This window comes from Manis javanica, chromosome 6, assembly GCF_040802235.1.
Source record: "Manis javanica isolate MJ-LG chromosome 6, MJ_LKY, whole genome shotgun sequence".
NCBI lineage: Eukaryota > Metazoa > Chordata > Mammalia > Pholidota > Manidae > Manis > Manis javanica.
Window position 1 is genome coordinate 44,939,781 of NC_133161.1, and position 19,469 is coordinate 44,959,249.

The 19,469-nt window shown below is 37.4% G+C and overlaps 2 protein-coding genes across 3 annotated transcripts in view; one reads left to right on the forward strand and one right to left on the reverse strand.

Moving 5' to 3' along the window:
- GARS1 (glycyl-tRNA synthetase 1) overlaps positions 1 to 7,355 on the reverse strand; it is a 39,152-nt gene extending 31,797 nt beyond the window's left edge. The window contains exons 1-2 of the mRNA XM_073238648.1: positions 7,073 to 7,355; positions 305 to 406 (exon numbers count right to left, since the gene is read on the reverse strand). Coding sequence (XP_073094749.1) covers positions 305 to 406; positions 7,073 to 7,294 — 324 coding nt within the window. The 5' untranslated portion in view covers positions 7,295 to 7,355. The remainder of the gene's footprint in view (positions 1 to 304; positions 407 to 7,072) is intronic.
- A 98-nt stretch (positions 7,356 to 7,453) lies between these two features.
- GGCT (gamma-glutamylcyclotransferase) overlaps positions 7,454 to 19,469 on the forward strand; it is a 73,397-nt gene continuing 61,381 nt past the window's right edge. Inside the window, exon 1 of one of the 2 annotated variants that reach the window (XM_073238651.1) lies at positions 7,454 to 7,564. The gene's annotated coding sequence lies outside the window, so the exon portion shown is untranslated. The remainder of the gene's footprint in view (positions 7,565 to 19,469) is intronic. The other variant, XM_037027364.2, reaches the window with a different exon arrangement.

The window sequence follows — 19,469 nt, forward strand, 5'->3', positions numbered from 1 at the left end:
GCATAGGAGAATTCATGAAGAAGGGCAAACACAATGCCTTTCAGGGAAATTCATTGAGCATACTGAGTCTAGGATTTGGGGGCAGGCTTCATAGAAAAGTGACATTTTGACCTGCACTTTGTAAGGATGAGGAGTTTGCCAGGTAGGAGGAGAAGGCATTCTGGATACATAGAGAAAAAACAAATGATACTCATTCAGAAACTTTTATTTTAAGGTCTTTCCCACCCAAAGAAATTAAATAAAGATGAACAACCCTATACCTACTTATATTCCTACTTTAGGACTTTAGGGCCCCAAGACTCACCTTTGCTTCCAGAACCCTCTTCCGGGCTTTCAGCTCAGCTACTGCTTTGTCTACATCTACTTGGGGTGCTTTATCTTCTTTCAGTTTTCGTACAAGTTCTCCCTAGCCAACAAAGAGAAATTATGCTCAGGATTGGTTTCAGAAGTCAAGAAAAGTTATGAATGTGTTTTTAAGCATACCTTTAAAAAGTATCTATATAAGAATGAGGCAATTCAAATGTTTATTATGTGAGAGGTTATTATGAATAACTGAAAGTATTCAGTTTTTTATGACCTGCCCTCAGCATTTATATTCCAGCAGAATACAAACAACTATACTCTAAGGGTGATTATTACCAGTGTGCTTTTTTTCTTCTGGAGGTAGGGGACAGAGCGGAGAAGGAAGGAAGAAAAAGCACTGGTCAGAAAGTAGGAAAGAGCAAGATTAGTACTGAGAACACAGAACAGCCAATAAACCACCTTCTCCTTCAATCTCTTTTCTTCCTTTCTTAGAAAAAAATGACTGTCTTGGTTTTCTACCTACTTCTCTGACCCTTTCTTCTCAGTCACTACTCGCTCATTTTCCCCTGACCTTTTCTTAATTGTTGGAATTTTTTCCTTGCTAAGTTCCGTAGATTACTTTGTTCACTTCCAACAGCCTACCACTTATACACTGATTCCCACACTTACAGTAATGTGGTGGGATAGGTAATCTGGGAAGGCAAACAAAATACTACCTCCATGGTCTAGGAAACTTCAAGCTGAGAAATTAAAAGTTGTTAAGTTGATAGAGCCCTTGGATACCCTACAGAAGCAATGGCTCTCTACAGGAATAGACCTTCCACACAGACCTTTTAGGATTTTCACAGACTAAGCGCACCAAAATTATAAGCCCTCCACTCAAAATTTAAAAACCCATGGGGATACAATCCACCATAACTGTTAAGTGAAACTCAGCAGAAATGACAACAGGATTAGATCCTCAAAAGTATTAGAATTACCAAATATACTTTTTGAATGCTTAATTTTTTAAAAAAGAAAGAATAAAAAATAAAAAGAAATTTTAAAAAAACATGAAAAACAAGAGACTGTCAGAAACAATCAGGGAAATTGAAAAAAAACCACACAGATCATCTGGAAATGAGGTGTTGAAATTAAAAACTCACTGACAGTTTAAACAGCAGATCAGACAGAGTTGAAGAGAGAACTAGTGACCTGGAAGACAGACATAAAAATTATTTATGGATAATGCATGGAATGGGACAGTTAAAAATATAAATGAGGTAATAAGACATAGAGTCCAACATTCATCCAAGCAAAATTCCATAAGAAAAGAATAAAGAAAATGAGTAAGAGATTATATTTGAAGAGATAATGGCTACAGATTTTTCTCTTTATTTTTTTTGCTCAAAGACATGAATTCTCAGACTTAGGAAGCACAATGAATTCCAGACAATATACATAGCAAAAATCCACACCTAGACAAGTGTATAAAACATAGTGCTTAAGAGGGGTTAAAGATGAGTTTTAATCCTTGATCAGTCAATAGTGAAACCCTGAACAAATTTAAACCTCTTTGGGCTTCAGTTTGTTCAACTGTAAAATCAGGATGATAATTAATACTTATCTAACTGAATTGTTATAGAGAGTAAATGAAACAATTAAAGCAGAGTATCTGCAACAGCACCTATCAAACAATAGGCACACACAAAATAACAGCTCTTATGCCACAAAACGCCTCAACTTGGTTGTGGCCAACTTATTTTTCAAAAGTTTCAAAAACCCAACTTGTTTATAGATAAATTATTTTTCTCTCCCACAAACTTGTTCTGCATATTATTAATGGCAACAAACTTACCATTCTCAAACAAGAAATATCAAGATATCTTCCTTTACCTCCAACATCTGGTTAATTTCACTTCAGAAATTTCTAATCTAATCTCTCCCTTTCACCCCTCATAGGCTTAGAATGTTATAACAGACTACCAGTTTGTCTCTCATCCAAAAGCGTCTACACTAAGATTATACCTGGCTGCAAATCATCTTAATTCATATCATTTCTCTCCGATCCCCAGAAGGCTTTTTTTTCACAAGAGCACAGCATCCCTAGTTTGGTGACTGGTCCTACCCACATTCCTTCAATAATGTTTATCGTCTTATCCAAAAGTGCTTTCACTTAATGAAATTCTACAATGTCCTGTACGAAGCATTTCCAAAATGAAGGACTTAAAATAGTTCCTTGAGGACATTTCTCCCCTTGAAGCTGTTTTAACTAGCAGCTGGGTTTTCTCCCATGTCCCTTTGATTCTCAGGGGCTGGAAATGGCAGATGTCATCCTTATTTCCATCTGTACTTTCAAACTGATTCCTCTTTCCTCCTCCCAAACCCCAGCTCCTTTGAAGGGCTGTCATCACTCTTTCCCCTTGTTATTGACAATTTTCAAGCTTCCACTTGCTTCCCCTCATTCAATGACAGTCTCTCTCCTGTAATTCACTCTACTTTAGAATGTCATTGTCAGGACTAAAAAAAAACTCTTTTATAACTACCTGAACTTAGACCCTAACTCTGCTTACATATAATCAGAAATATTTTCCCAGTCTTAACACACACTGAATTTTCAGGAATGCACCCAGGAAAACATAATTTAAAGGAAGACTATATCCTGTTTTTTTTCAGTATTTTACCAGGAGTTGTTATTAACAAGCAAACCATGTGACCAATGGCACTGCTGTTGTGGTATCTGACCAATCAATACAATATATCTTTATCAATGTGCCTTTATAGCAGTGGTATTCACAACATATCTATGTGTAAATGAAAGTATCTGCTAATTTTAGCATAATTTCCAACGGTGGCATCATATCTAAGAATTTACATATTGAAATGCATATTATTTTATTATAAATTATTTTTTTACTTCTTCGCATTACATTTAAAGCATATGTGAAGACACATTTTTTTTCTTTAATAAGATTTAATCGATATTTTGTATTAATTTCATTACAGGATAGTAATGGGGAATTCTAAAATATCTGGTATAAAAAGGGACACTGGGTCTAAATGCTCAGAGCACTGAATTAGTTATTCCTCATATTCTCTTGTCATCTACCAGTAAAGTCTTGTCTGTTATTATACTAGTTGTTTTATTCTATTATCCTGACTTCTCTAGCTAAAGCAACCAGAACCTAAACCTAGCACGGTACCAAGCCCTTCATAAGTATCTACTGGCTTATTCTTTATTCATGCAGTGGTTCTTTTCCCTTCCTCTACCTATCGGAACACTTGTCTCATAAATGTTCTCTAACAGTGCTTTTTGATGAGGCTAAGAACTCTGTAAGAGTCTTTGTTCTGAAAAGTGGTAGGCAAGTAGCAGTTCTTTGGAATGTCTGGAAGTAGACAAGTAGTTTTTTTTTTACTATCTACCCCTGTGTGTCAAGTACCGCCTGGCACATCCAAATGCTTCACAGATTTGTTCTTTCAAAACTTCTCAGAGGGCACTGGAAAGCAAGGTCACGAGGAAAGGCAGAGGCAGGGAGGCTTTAAAATCAATTTCCCAGAATCAGTTTTTTTGTCTTTAAAGTTTCAGGCACATACATTCAAGGAGAGGCCAGCTATGACAAAGAAGGATCCCTACATTGAGTTAATCATCCCTAAGATGCAGTGAAGAAAGGCAATAATGTGTTTTTCTGAATAATGGAATAATTAAAATTAGAATTTATAATGATCCAATCTTGAAAACAAGCCCCCCCCCCAAAAAATAGTTGATTTAAATTTGGGAAGTATGTAAGGATTCGTAATTTCTAATGATTTTTCTTCTCCCTTTCACACAACCATAAGTTGTGTGTTGTTTGTGTATTGAATGAAACTGACAAGAAATGTCATCAACATCTCTAATTTACGCTTAAGAAATATCAACTAGAAGCTAAATTCCTAGATAAGTTCTTAACATAAAAACATATATTAGAACTAAGAGCCTGTGATTATAAAGCAAAGTAGTTATTAGATGAGAAATCATTCTAAGGGCTCTTCTTCACATACCCTTCGTATATATTATGGTGCATATTCAGCTGGCCAAGAAAAAACAAAAAGAACATTTCTCCACCTTTGTAAGATGTTTAGCTTTAAATGGACCTAAAGGGCTCTTGTTTAAGATTAAGGAGTTCATCTCAGATTTCCAAGTGTTTATAACTGACAGAAACTTCATAAACTTTTTATTTGCACTTTGTGGATTAAGCAAGAGCTTTAATGAGCACTCAGTTCAGAAAACCAAAACAGAAAAATCCAGAAATCTTCATCATTAGTCTTCTTAATACTACTAAAATCTGAGTTTTATCTGTGTCCTCCCAATTACAGTTAAAGAAAATTCAAAATACTGAAACACATACATTCACATGTTATTCACACATACATTACTATCATTAGTGATTCAGAGAGTAAATCATTTCAAAACTTACCAGGAAATCATTAGAATGGCTTTTCTATCATTCGGGCTTACCAAATTAAGAAGATATAATCCTCTTATAAAAGTTCAACATTACTATCAAACCACCCATCACTAGAAAATATGTGAACTCCATGCCAGCCATGGTCTGGTAAAAACCAGCATTCGAATAAGCCAAAATCATTTAAGAATAATATCTAATATTTTACCAAGAGCTTACTGCAGACTGTAGGCAGCATTCTCAGGACCTTACATGCACTATCTCATTTTAATGTTTATAACCCCATTTCTGTATTACAGATGAAGAAGTTTGGCTACAGAAAGGTTAAATATGCTGAACACCACCAGCTAGTAGACAATGGAGTAAGACCCAAACTCTGAAAATACAACTTCAGAGCCACTCTTCATTAATTACGAGGTACAGTCAAACAAAAATAGGCAAGAATGTAAAGAAACCCATCTAGCAATTCTTCAAAACCTCTCCTGTTTTGACAATTAGTATTCATTGACTAGTTAAATAAAAATCCTTCTTGGCTACTTTTCTCTATACTAGTTTTACTACCAATCACTGCCGAGTCCTAAGTCCAGGCAATGATACTGAAAGCACCTCACTGAATCTCTATACCAGTTCCTTCTGAAACTTCCAGATTATGTGAAAATCATCTCAACAGGTCCTGCCTGCACTAAATGATCTTTACATTCCCTTCCAGCTCACACTGGGACCACTGCAATTCAAGGTTCCAGGCAGTTAACTGAAATTTGTGTGGTCCTGGAAAATTAGAAAAAACCCAAACTAACTTACATATTCAGATAATATCTTAAGTACAAAAAAATTTAACAACCAAGCCAACATAACAATTCACAAGACAGTAATCGAATTGGAAGGTTGTTCACCATGCAAGTTTACTTCAGTTAACCAGTTCCAGTGTTACTACAGATGGGTAATTTGAACTGCAGTTCCAGGCTAACGTGGCAGAGGGAGGGGTTTGAGTGTGTTTTTCCAAATTAGATGTATTCTCCCTTCTAAAGTGAAGGACATGAAAAAAAAAATTGAGAGTTACAGAAAACACAAAGTTAACCATACCTAATTTTATTTGGGGAGGGTGAGTGGAGGGAGACCAGAATCAAGCCCATACAACATTCTGATACCAGTAATAGAGGGAAAAAATTAAGCCTATAGTGAAATTTCTAAATAAAACACAATCGAATCAGTCACGCTGAATCTAAACATTCATTGCAAAGGGGCAGAATTTGCTGAATTTTCGGCAGCTCTGCCCCAGTGAATTATTTCGGAGAAAGGATGGTTCCACCCTCCGTAGTTAAGGCAAGTTATTGCATCAGGCACCCGTGAAGGAGAAACCCGTTTGGTGTTTACTACGAGGTCATCGATCCCCAGGATCCTATTCCAAGCTGTTGGCTCTACCTGACTGGATGTGACAATCCATTTCAATAGTCTTTTCCTGATATGCATGATGGGCCTTCGGAAAAGGAGGCCTGAATTAAATCACCAGGCCCTCCAGACCACGAATCCTCCCTCCCTTCCGCAAAATCAAATTTCAAAATGTTCCATACAAAGCCTGGATGACTTCACCCAAGTAACTCAGCAACATTTGCAGTTTCCCAGTTACGATCTGAAAGCTCGCTCATTCCAAATGGCCCTTCCCGAACCCAGTAAAGATGACAGGAACGAAGGACGATTAACTCATGATTGGGGGGAAAAAAGTGGAACACCTCCCACACCCACATTTCAACTCTCTTTACGTTTTCAGCCGATCATTTGGCTGAGCACTGAATGAAGGAAGATGTCAAGGAGGAAACACTATTCATATAGCATCCCAAAGATTTTTAAAAGTTCGGAGTGAATAAGAGAACCAGCAGCTTGGGCTCATAACTGGCCAGGAAGAACTGGGAACCTCGCCACCCGGGGAGCACAAAGAACACAACAGAGACTGGGAAACTGAAGTTGAGGTTCTTGAGCTGGGACAGGAGAACCAAAGGGTCATAGATCCCAGCCCCATTGGACGGAGGAGAGGAGCCGACAATCACAAGGATGGGGAAAGGAGAACAGATCGCCAGGGGAGGGACGCAAGATGTCTAGGGGATCCGAGGGAGTCACCCAAGGAGAGGGGAGGGCGCCGCTCCACCGGAGGGTAGGTGGCCGCCGCACGAGGGGACTTGCGTCCAAAGTGAGGAGGCGAGGAAGATGCCAGGAAACCAAGGGCTTCTTGAGGAAGAAGGAGAGGGGTAGCCGGGAAGGCGGATGGGTGCCCAAGACGGAGAGAGAATGGTCAGAGACCGGGGGCTGGAGGGCTGTAAGGCTGGGAACGGGGAGGTGCAAGATGCCGGTACCTGCTGGCGTACGGCTAGCCTGAGAGGTGCCAGCACCTCCTCGGCCCCCGCGTGGTCCATGCTGCTCCGGGAGGCGGCGCCGGGGAAGGGGGTCGGGGCGCGCGCGGGCGTGCTGAGGGGTCGGAAGGGCGGGAGCAGGGACCGAGCCGGTAGCCGGGTCGGCAGCGACAGCAGCAGAGCGGCGCGGGCGGCTCTAACCAGCGCGGGGCGCGGAGACGGCATGAGACAGCGGCCCTGGGCGGTCCCGAGGGGGCGGCGGCGGAAGCGCGGCGCGCGGCCGGGCGGGGAGCATGATGAAATCGCCGCGTAAACGCCGCGGCGCGCGTGCAGCCGCACATTCCGCATCCCGCGACGCGGCGCCGGCAGATTCGACACAAAACGCCGGAAGGACCGGGCATCCTTTGGAAACTTCAGCGGGGCTTGCTCCGCTTGGGTCGCCAGGGAGGACTGCGGGCTTTCGGGGAGCCCTTCTGCGAACAGATTTGCGAAAAGGTGCGTCAGACCGCAGTAGGGTGGACACTCAAGGGCGCAGCTCCATCCGAGAGACGCAGACTGAGGCACACAAGCCCTTTCAGAGCATAGGCTTGTATACTGGGGGACAGACGCTCGGGCTGACCCAGGGATACAGACTTCTGTTTATGTTCTTTCGCTCCCTGGGCCTTAAAGGATCATAAAACATAAAATCAGGGATAGACTCACTGTTCCTCAGCTGAAGAAACAGGTCAAGAGAGGTTAATGATTTGCCCAACCTTACACATCCCTGAACTTGCCATAGTCAAGAAAAAAGGGAAAAGAGGAGAAGCGAGGGGCTTTTTTGGAGAAGGTCAATTCTGAGTCGCCTTTTCAGGAAAGGTAAGGAGCAAAGAGACGAGGTAAGGCTACGAAACATGATAATGCATGGGAATAGAGAAGAGAATCCAGGTGCACGGGGTTCCCTTCTGTGTGGCCTGGCTCAGCGACCTGCCTCTCGCAATTAGGCCCCAGCTAACCATCTTCCAGAGATGGCTTCCTTCCCCTCTCCCTCCCCAAGATGAATTGTCCTGAAAAGCTGGATTCCCTTTTCAGAGAGGGAATAGAAAAAAGTGTTGGTTGCAGAAGTAGCATTGCAGACACCCACCATAATGCCTGATGAAAATAATGGAATATGCCAAGAGATGCCCTAGGACTCTCCCACACTGCTGGGAGGAGGGTCAACTGGGCAGCTACTTGGGAAAACTGTTTGACAGTATCCACTGAAGCAAACTATACACACTATACACACTTTGCCTGTGACCAACAATTTCACCCCAGAAGTGTGCAGGAGTAGACAGCCCCACCAGAATGAAGCACCTTTCTCAGTAGTATCACTTCTCTTCTGTTACACTTGGTGGATCGGGAGAAATACTCACACTTACCATACATAAGCAGGGCAGATGCAGAAGAACCTTTTGCTATATTAAATAATTCATATTTTAAAAACTTATTTCAAGATTTGATAGTTATTAATCATAATTTTTATTTTTATAAAATTTTAATAGGTGATTTTGAATTTATAATACAATTATGAGTTACTTTTACATATGCTTTTACTTACATTATTATTAAAACATTCAAATTTTGTATACTCTGAATACAATTATATATATTTTTTTAATTCTTTAGGTCAATAATGTCTCATCCATGTTCATGTGATGGCAGTCCTGTTGCTAGTCTCCAAACTCATTCTTTTATCCCTGCAGTGCATCCTCCTCACTGTAGCCCTGGTGATTATTTTTAAGAGACAAGCTGTGTCTGTTGCTTGTTGGGTAGGACACTGCAGTCGCTCCACATGGCCCTGATATTACCAGCATATCTTAAGGGGTTTCCCATAGAAAACTACATCTGCAAGGCAATAATAATAGCTTATATTCTTTGAGGGCTTACTGTGTACCAGTTAGTGTTCTAAGTTATCTCATGTGATTTAGGGCCCATAATAATTCTCCAAATATTATAGGGTCCAAATAATTCTCCAAATCCATAGTAATTCTCATTTTACAGATTTGGAATTCAATGTGCTAAGATATGAAACAACTTGTCCATGGTCAAGTGGAGTGGAGGGCAAGAATAGGAGCTGGGACAAAGGCAGTTATGCCATGTAGCTGAAGCAGCTCTAAGTGAGCTTCAGGAACACTCATTTGGATGGGCTTTTCCAAGGCCCTGGCATTGTATAACATAGCCATGTGTTTTTTCCTTCTTATTAAAGTTCTTTATATGAGGGACTAAAATGTGCATACATTGAAATGCACAAATCTTAAGTGTATAGTTCAATGGGTTTTGACAAAGGAAAACCCTCTTATAACCCCCAATTAAGGTACAGAACATTTCTCTGACCTCACAAATTTCCCCCTTTCTTCCAAGTTATCCCACCCCCTACAACCAGGAAACCACTATACTGATTTCTTTGCTCTTAGATTAGTTTTCTTCTACTCAAAATTGTGCTATAAATGGAATCATATAGTATGGATACTGTATCTGACTTCTTTCATTAAGCATAATATCTGAGAGATTAATCCATGTTGTTTCATGTATCAGGAATTCATCTTTTCTATTGCTTACTAGTATTCATTGTATGAACATAATATAATTTGTTTATTCACCGGTTGATGGACATTTGGGTTGTTTCCTGTTCTGGGCTATTATGAATTAAGCTGCTATGGACTTTTTTTTTCATTAAAGTATCATTGATATATAATCTTATGAAGGTTTCACATAAACAACATTGTGGTTTCAACATGCACCCATATTATCAGTCCTCACCGCCCACATTGCATTCACTGTCCATCAGTGTAGTAAGATGCTATAGAGTCATTACTTGTCTTACTCATGCTGTACTGCCTTCCTTGTGATCTACCTATATTGTGATTGCAAATTATAGCGCCCCTTAATCCCATTCTCCCTCCCTCCCTCCCCAGCCACCCTCCCCAACCCTTCCCCTTTGGTAACCACTAGTCCCTTTACGGAGTCTGTGAATCTGCTGCTATTTTGTTCCTTCAGTTTTGTTTTGATTTTATACTCCACGAATGATTGAAGTCATTTGTTACTTGTCTTTCTCCACCTGGCTTATTTCACTGAGCATAATACCCGCTAGTTCCATCCATGTTGTTGCAAATGGGAGGATTTCTTTTCTTTTTATGGCTGAATAATATTCCATTGTCTATATGTACCACCTCTTCTTTATCCATTCATCTGTTAATGGACACTTAGGTTGCTTCTGTATCTTGACTATGGTAAATAGTGCTGTAATAAATGTAGGGGTGCATATGTTATTTTGAAACAGGGCTCCTTCATTCTTAGGGTAAATTCCTAGGAGTGGAATTACTGGGTCAAATAGTATTTCTATTTTTAGTTTTTTGAGGAACCTCTGTATTGCTTTCTACAATGGTTGAACTAATTTACATTCCCACCAGCAGAGTAGGAGGGTTCCCCCTTCTCCTCCTCGCCAGTATTTGTTGTTTGTCTTTTGGATGTTTGCCATCCTAACTGGTATGAGGTGATAGCTTATTGTGGTTTTAATTTGCATTTCCCTGATGATTAGTGATATGGAGCATCTTTTCATGTACCTGTTGGCCATTTGAATTTCTTCTTTGGAGAAGTGTCTCTTCAGACCCTCCGCCCATTTTTTAATCGGCTTATTTGTTTTTGGGTGTTGAGATGTGTGAGTTCTTTATATATTTTGGATGTTAACCCCTTCTCTAATATTGTCATTTACATATATATTCTCCCATACTGTAGGATACTTTTTGTTCTGCTGGTGTCCTTTGCTGTACACAAGAAGCTTTTTAGCATGATGTAGTCCCATTTGTTAATTTTTTATTTTGTTTCCCTTGCCCAAGGAGATGTGTTCAGGAAAAAGTTGCTCATGTTTATATTCAAGAGATTTTTGCCTATGTTTTCTTCTAAGAGTTTTATGATTTCATGACTTACATTCAGGTCTTTGATCCATTTTGAGTTTAGTTTTGTGTATGGGGTTAGACAATAATCCAGTTTAATTTTCTTGCATGTAGCTGTCCAGTTTTGCCAACACCAGTTGTTGAAGAGGCTGTCATTTCCCCATTGTATATCCATGACTCCTTTATTGTATATTAATTGGCTGTGTATGTGTGGGTTTATATCTGGGCTTTCTATTCTGTACCTTTGATCAATGGGTCTGTTCTTTTGCCAGTATCAAATTGTTTTGATTACTATGGCTTTGTATTAGAGCTTGAAGTTGGGAAGCATAAGCCCCCCAGCTTTGTTATTCCTTCTTTGGATTGCTTTGGCTATTTGGGGTCTTTTGTGGTTCCATATGAATTTTAGAACTTTTTGTTCTAGTTCATTGAAGAATGCTGTTAGTATTTTGATAGGGATTGCATTGAATCTGTAGTTTGCTTTAGGCAGGATGGCCGTTTTGACAATATTAATTCTTCCTATCCATGAGCACAGGATGTATTTCCATTTATTGGTGTCTTCTTTAATTTCTCTCATAAGTGTCTTGTAGTTTTCAGAGTATAGGCCTTTCACCTCCTTGGTTAGGTTTATTCCTAGGTATTTTATTCTTTTTGATGCAATTGTGAATGGAGTTGTTTTCCTTATTTCTCTTTCTGATAATCCATTGTTAGAATATAGAAATGCAACAGATTTCTGTGTATTAATTTTATACCCTGCAACTTTGCTGAATTCAGTTATTCTAATAGTTTTATGGTGGAGTCTTTAGAGTTTTCTATGTATAATATCATGTCATCTGCAAACAGTGACAGTTTAACTTCTTCCTTACCAATTTGGATGCATTTTATCTCTTTGTGTTGTCTGATTACCATGGCTAGGACCTCCAATACTGTGTTGAATAGAAATGGTAAGAGTGGGCATCCTTGTCTTGTTCCTGATTGTAGAGGAAAAGCTTTCAGCTTTTCACTGTTAACTGTGATGTTGGCTGTGGGTTTATCATATATGGCCTTTACTATGGTGAGGTACTTACACTCTATACCCATTTTGTTGAGAGTTGTTACCATGAATGGATATTGAATTTTGTCAAATGCTTTTTAAGCATCTATTGAGATGATCATGTGATTTTTGTTCTTTTTGTTGATGTGGTGTATGATGTTGATTGATTTTTGAATATTATACCATTCTTGCATATCTGGAATAAATCCCACTTGGTTGTGATGGATGATCTTTTTGATGTATTTTTGAATTTGGTTTGCTAATATTTTGTTGAGTATTTTTGCATCTATGTTCATCAGGTATATTGATCTGTAATTTTCTTCTTTGTGGTGTCTTTGGTTCTGGTATTAGAATGATGCTGGCTTCATAGAATGAGTTTGGAAGTATTCCCTCCTCTTCTACTCTGTGGAAAACTTTAAGGAGGATGGTATTAGTTCTTTAAAAGTTTGATGAAATTCAGTCATGAAGCCATCTGGGACAGGACTTTTGTTCTTAGGTAGTTTTTTGATTACCAATTAGATTTGATTGCTGGTAATTGGTCTGTTCAGATTTTATGTAGCCTCCTGGGTCGTTCTTGGAAGGTTGTATTTTTCTAGAAAGTTACACATTTTTTTCTAGGTTATCCAATTTGTTGGCATATAATTTTTCATACTATTCTCTCATAAGTTTTTATATTTCCATGGTGTCTGTAGTGATTTTTCTTTTCCATTTCTGATTTTGTTTATGTACACTCTTTTTTTTCTTGATAAGTCTGGCTAGAGGTTTATCTATTTTATTTTCTCAAAGAACCTGGTCCTGATTTCATTGATTCTTTCTATTATTTTATTCTTCTTAATTTTATTTATTTCTGCTCTGATCTTTATTATGTCCCTCCTTCTACTGACTTTGGGCCTCATTTGTTCTTCTTTTTCTCGTTTCATTAATTGTGAATTTAGATTATTCATTTGGGATTGTTCTTTCTTGGGGTAAGCCTGTATTGTTATATACTTTCCTCTTAGAACTGCCTTTGCTGCATTCCACAAGTTTTGGGCTGTTGAGTTTTTGTTTTCATTTGTCACCATATATTGTTTGATCTGTTTTTATTTGTCATTGATCCATTGATTATTTAGGAGCATGTTGTTAAGCCTCCTTGTATTTGTGGGCCTCTTTGTTTTCTTTACACAATTTATTTCTAGTTTCATATCTTTGTGATCTGAAAAGTTGTCAGTACAATTTCAAACTTTTTAAATTTACTGAGACTCTTTTTGTGGCCTAGTATGTGATATATTCTGGAAAATGTTTCATGTGCAGTTGAGAAGAATGTGAATTCTGCTGCTTTTGGGTGGAGTGTTCTATAGATGTCTGTTAGGTCCATCTGTTCTAATGTGTTGTTCAGTGCCTTTGTCTTCTTACTTATTTTATGTCAGGTTGATCTGTCCTTTGGAGTGAGTGGTGTGTTGATGTCTTCTAAAGTGAGAGTGTTGCATTCTTTTTCCCTCTTTAATTCTGTTAGTATTTGTATTACATAATTAGGTGCTCCAATGTTGGGTGCATAGATACTTACAATGGTTATATCCTGTTGTTGGACTGACCCCTTTATCATTATGTAATGTCCTTCTTTGTCTCTTATTACTTACTTTGTTTTGAAATCTATTTTGTCTATATAAGTTCTGCTACTCCTGCTTTTTTCTATTATTTGCATGAGATATTTTTTTCCATCCTTTCACTTTTAGTCTGTGTATGTCTTTGGGTTTGAAAGGAGTCTCTTGTAGGCAGCATATAGATGGGTCTTGTTTTTTTTATCCATTCTATAACTCTGTGTCTTTTGATTGGTGCATTTATTCCATTTACATTTAGGTTGATTATCAATAGATATGTACTTATTGCCATTGTAGGTTTTAGGTTTGTGGTTATGAAGGGTTCAAGGGTAGTGTTCTCACTATCTAACATTTTATCTTAACTTGCTTATTACTCTATTTCAAACACAATCTAAAGGTTCTTTTTATTTTTCTACCCTTCTTTTTCCTTTTCTACTCTATATATTAGGTGTCATATTCTGTACTATTTATGTATCCCTTGACTAACTTTATGAGTAGTTGATTTAATTTTGTGTTTGCTTACTTCCTTTATTTTCTCAGGTGACAGCTATTTTTCCTTAGGAGCATTTCTATCTAGAGCAGTTCCTTTAATATACTTTGTAAGAAATGGTTTGGTGGTGGTGAATTCCCTCAACTTTTGCTTATCTGGAAGTTGTTTAATCCCTGCTTCAAATTTAAATGATAATCTTACTGGGTAGAGTATTCTTGATTAGAGGCCCTTCTGTTTCATTGCCATTAAATATGTCATGCCATTCCCTTCTGGCCTGTAAGGTTTCTGCTGAGAAGTCTGATGATAGCCTGTTGAGCTTTCCTTTATAAGTGAGTTTTTTTCTTTGGCAGCTCTCAATACTCTCTCCCTGTCCTTGATCTTTGCCATTTTAATTATTATATGTCTTGGTGTTGTCTTCCTAGGGTTCCTTGTATTGGGAGATCTTTGCACTTCCATGACCTGAGAGACTATTTCTTTCTCCTGATTGGGGAAGTTTTCCACAGTTATTTCCTCAAAGAGACCTTTTATCCCTTTTTCTCTCTCTTCTTCTTGTACCCCTATAATACAAATATTGTTCTTTTTGGATTGGTCACACAGTTCTCTTACTGTTCTTTCATTCCTAGAGATCCATTTTTTCTCTCTGTGCCTCAGCTTCTTTGTATTCATGTTCTCAAATTTCAATTTCATTTACCATCTCTTCCACCTCGCCTGATCTACTTTTAAATCCCTCCATTGCATGTTTCATTTCAGAAACTGTATTTTTCAAAATTTCCATCTCTTTGTTGAAGTCCTCCCTGAGATCTTGAATATTTTTCTGTAGTTCTGTGAGCATGTTTATGACTTTTATTTTGAAGTCTTCATTAGGAAGATTGGTGATTTGAGTTTCACTACTGCTGTAGACATTTTTGTATCTGTTTTTGTGGACATATATTTTCATTTCCCTTAGGGAAGTACCTAGGAGGGAATTGCTGGGTCAAAAGGCACATATATGTTAGGTTTTATGGAAATTGCCACAATTTTTTCCAGCATACCATTTTACATCCCGCTGAATAACATACAAGAATTCTAATTTCTGTACATCCTTGTCAACATCTAAGTCTGTCAGTCTTTCAGATTTTAGCTATTCCAGTGGGTGTAGTAGTGTCCTAAGATTTTACATCATCTTTCTCTGGATGATTAATGGTGTTGAATATGTTTTCATATGGTTAGTGGCCACTAATATTAAAAAGAATGTAAGTATATATTCTTTTGTGAAGTGTGTGTTCAAATGTTTTGTCCATTTTTTATTGGGTTCTTTGTTTTTAGTATTGAGTTTTAGGAGTTTTATATATTCTGGATACAAGTCCTTTGCCAGATACATGTTTTGTAAATATTTTTCTGTAGCTCTGTGAGCAGGTTTATGACTTTTATTTTGAATTCTTTATCAGGAAGATTGGTGATTTAAGTTTCACAATTGCTGTAGACATTTTTGTCCATCTGTTTTTGTGGACATATGTTTTCATTTCCCTTGGGTTAATACCTAGGAGGTATTTGTTGGTTGTCTATTCATTTTGTTAATGATGATTTTTGATAAGTAGAAATTTTTCATTCTTATGAAATCTAATTTATCTATTTTTTTCTTCTGGGTGCTAAAAAAAAAATCTGTGCCTAAATTCAGATCTCAAAGATATTTTCCTATATTTTTGTTTAAAGTTTTAAGAGTTTTAGCTTTTATGTTTAGGCCTATGATCTATCTTGAATTAATATTTGTGTATAGTTTGCGGTAAAGATCAAAGTTCATTTTTTTCCCATATAGATACTCAATTACTCTAACACCAGCTGCTGAAAAGAAGAAAGGCTTACACTAAATTATTTCACTGCTGATCGGATATGGTACCTTGTCAAAAATAAGTTCACAATATAAGTGTACTCTATTCCTGTGATCCTGTTGTGTTCCAGTGATTCTTTGTCTCAGTCTTAATGCCAGGGTCAGACTTCCTTGATTACTGTTGCTTTATAGTTAAGTCCTGAAGTCAGGTCAGGTAGTGTACATTTTCCACCTTTTCTTCTTTTTAAAAGTAGTTTTTGACTCTACCAGGTCCTTCCATTTCTGTATAAATTTTAGAATTGATTTTTCAATTAAAAAAATACATGCTGGGATTGTGAATCCATTGGGGAAAACTGACAGCTTGACAATACAGACCTGGTATGTCTTTTGTTAGATTTAAGTATTTTATTCTTTGACTCTGCATGTTATTTTGTTTTCCAGGGGTTTGTTGCTATTCTATAGAAATATAATTGATTATTTTTTTATCTTGAGTCCTGTGATTTTTCACTTATTAATTTTAGTAATTGGGGGTTTTTTTTGGTAGATTCCTAGGGATTTTCTACATCAGTAGTCATGCAATTTGCATATGAATCAGTTTTACTTCTTTTTTTTCAATCTTTATACTTTTTTTTTTACTCACCTAGCTGGACAGTCTAAATCATCTTGCACAATATTGAATAAAATGGTGAGAGTAAATATCTTACCTTGTTTCTGATCTTAAAAGGAAAGTGTTCAAAATTTCTCCATTAAGCATCATGTTAGATGTAGAATTTTTAGCCTTTGTCATATTAGGGAAGTTCCTGCCTATCCCTAGTTTGCTTAAAGATTTTGTCATGAATGAGTGTCGAATTTTGTAAAATCTTTATGCATCTATTGAGATGACCATATGGTATGGTTTTTCTCATTTATCTTCTTAATATGATAAGTTATATTGTTGAATTTTTCAAATGTTATATTAACCTTTCATTGCTGGGACAATTCCACTTGGTTTTATCCTTCTTATATTTTGTTGGGCTTGTTTTGCTAATATTTTGATAAGAATTTTTCTTCTATGTTCATGAGCAATATTAGCCTGTAATTTTCTTTTGCAGTGTCTTTGGAAGGTTTTGGTAAGAAGGTTAGGCTGCCTGTGTAAAGTGAGTTGGGAAGAGTTTCTTTCCCCTCTATTTCCTGAAATACCAGTTTTTGTAGGATTGGTATTATTTCTTCCATAACTGATAGAATTCACCAGTGAATTTGAAAATAGGTGCTTTCACAGAAATGGAGCCATCCATGTTTTCTATCTCAACTTTTGTCTCCTTTGCTAAGTTTTCTTTTTCAAGGAGTCTGGTCATTTCATATAAGTTGTTAGATTTATTGGCATAAAGTTGTTCATAACATTCCATTATTATCTTTTGAATATGTGTAAGATCTGCAGTAAAATCCCCTCTTTCATTCCTGATACCAGTAATTCATTTTGCTTCTCTTTCTCTCTTTTTCTTGATAAGTCTTGCTAAACATTTACGAATTTATCATTTTTCTCAAAAACATCCAATTTTGGGGTTTGTCAATATTCTCTGTTGTGTTGTCATTTTCTATTCCATTGATTTCTACTTTTACCGTGTATTTTCCTTTTACTTAATATGGGTTTAAATTGCTCTTTTTTCCCCTAGCATCTCAAGATAGGAACTTAGATAATTTATTATAAACCTTTGTTTTTCTCTAAAATGAACATTTAAAACTATAGACTTGCCTGTAGGCACTGCTTTAGTTTGAATTCCCAGATTTTTGATACATTGCATTTTCATTTAGTTCAAAATACTAATTTAGTTCAAAATTCTAATTTCCCTTATAATTTCTTCTTTGACCTATTAGTTACTGAGAAGGATGTTGTTTAATTTCCAAATCTTTGGGGCTTTTAAACATATATTTTATTTTTATTATTGCTTTCTAGTTTAATTTCCATGTGGGCTGAGAATAACTTTTGAAACTTAACCGATTTTAGTACATTTTGTGACCCAACATATGGCATACCTTGATGAACATTCCAAGTGTACTTAAAAAGAATGTGCTTTATGCAGTTGTTCTATGTAGTGTTTTATAAATGTCAGTTGGACAAGGTGGTTGATAATGTTATTCAGATCTTTTATATCACTACTAGCTTTTTAACTAGTTGTTCTATGAATAACTGAAAGAGTACGTTAAAGTCTCTATGCTTGTGAATTTGTCTACTTTTCCCTTTACTTCTGTCATGTTTGCTTCATGTATTTTGAATTTATTAGCATATGTACATCTTCCTGCTGAATGACACTCTTGTTGTTTTGAAATGTTCATCTCCATCTAAATACACCTTTTTCTTTAAATCTATTTAGTCTCATACCAATATAGCTACTCCAGCTTTTTTATGATTAATGCCAATGGCCAGTGGAGAGCTAAGTCCTCCTGACATAAGCCATATGACTACCAACTAGGAAGCAGGTCCCCTAGCCCCAGTCCAGCCTTCAGATGACTGCCACTCCAGCCAACATCTTGACTCTAATATTATGGAAGACCATGACCAGAACCACCCAGATGAACTGCTCCCAAATTTCTGACCTATAGAGAGACTGTGAGATAATAAATGTTTGTTTTTTTTAAGCTGTTAGGTTTTGGGTAGTTTGTTACACAGTAATAGATAACTAATACAACATTTTTCTTTGAACTAGCTGTACAATCCGTTTTCTTAATAAATGAGTGACCAAACCATTGACATTCAAGGGACCTTTTGGGGCTTTGACAGTGAGTGTCATTGAATAGTCCCTGAATCTCCTTACTAAAAAGAGCCAGGCATCTGTCATATAGTCATTTGATAAACATTTACCCCTTTACTTGAGAAGCAGAGAACTCTAAGGCTTGATTTGCTGGTCTTCTTCTGTAAGTCTGGGGAAAGCAAATCCCAGGGCAAAATACTCTAAAAACCGAAATCAGTCAGAGGGAGAAATAAAGTTTAAAATCTGTTTATTGCTTACAAACTGCAGCCCAGGCCCTTCTCTCTTTCCTGCTCCAGCAGAAGCAAAACCTGCCCTCCTTTCTCCTCTGGTACATATAAGCCCTCCTTGCCCAAGTAATTACCCATTGATATGGAGATGAACTTCTCTCCACCCCTGAGGAATGATGCAAATGCACCAAAGCCATGCTTCTTTCCACCTCTAAACACCTATTGATATGCAGATGTACTAAAGCCAGGCAAGATATTCTGGAAATATTACAATTTTACCCACACTTCCTATAGGTGCAGGTAGCTACAGAGGCAGCTAAAGCAACGAGGTGCCTTAAAGAAGATCCTAAATGCAGGATGTGTGAACCCAGTCTGTATTCTAGGTGATCTGGTTCCTTAATTCTCTCTCACTGACTCTTCTTCCTGTCTCCTGAACCACTAACAAAGTTTTGCCTCAGTGTGCCTCCCTTTGCAAAGATTTGTTGTAGCCTCTGTCCTCTAAAAACAGAGGCAAGGTCCCTTGAAACCTGAGTGATAATGTCAATGGCTGAGGCAAAGTAATTCACTATAAGATTAATTTCTGATTTTCCTGGTGTTGACGCATCAGGAGGAAGAAGAACTGCTTCATT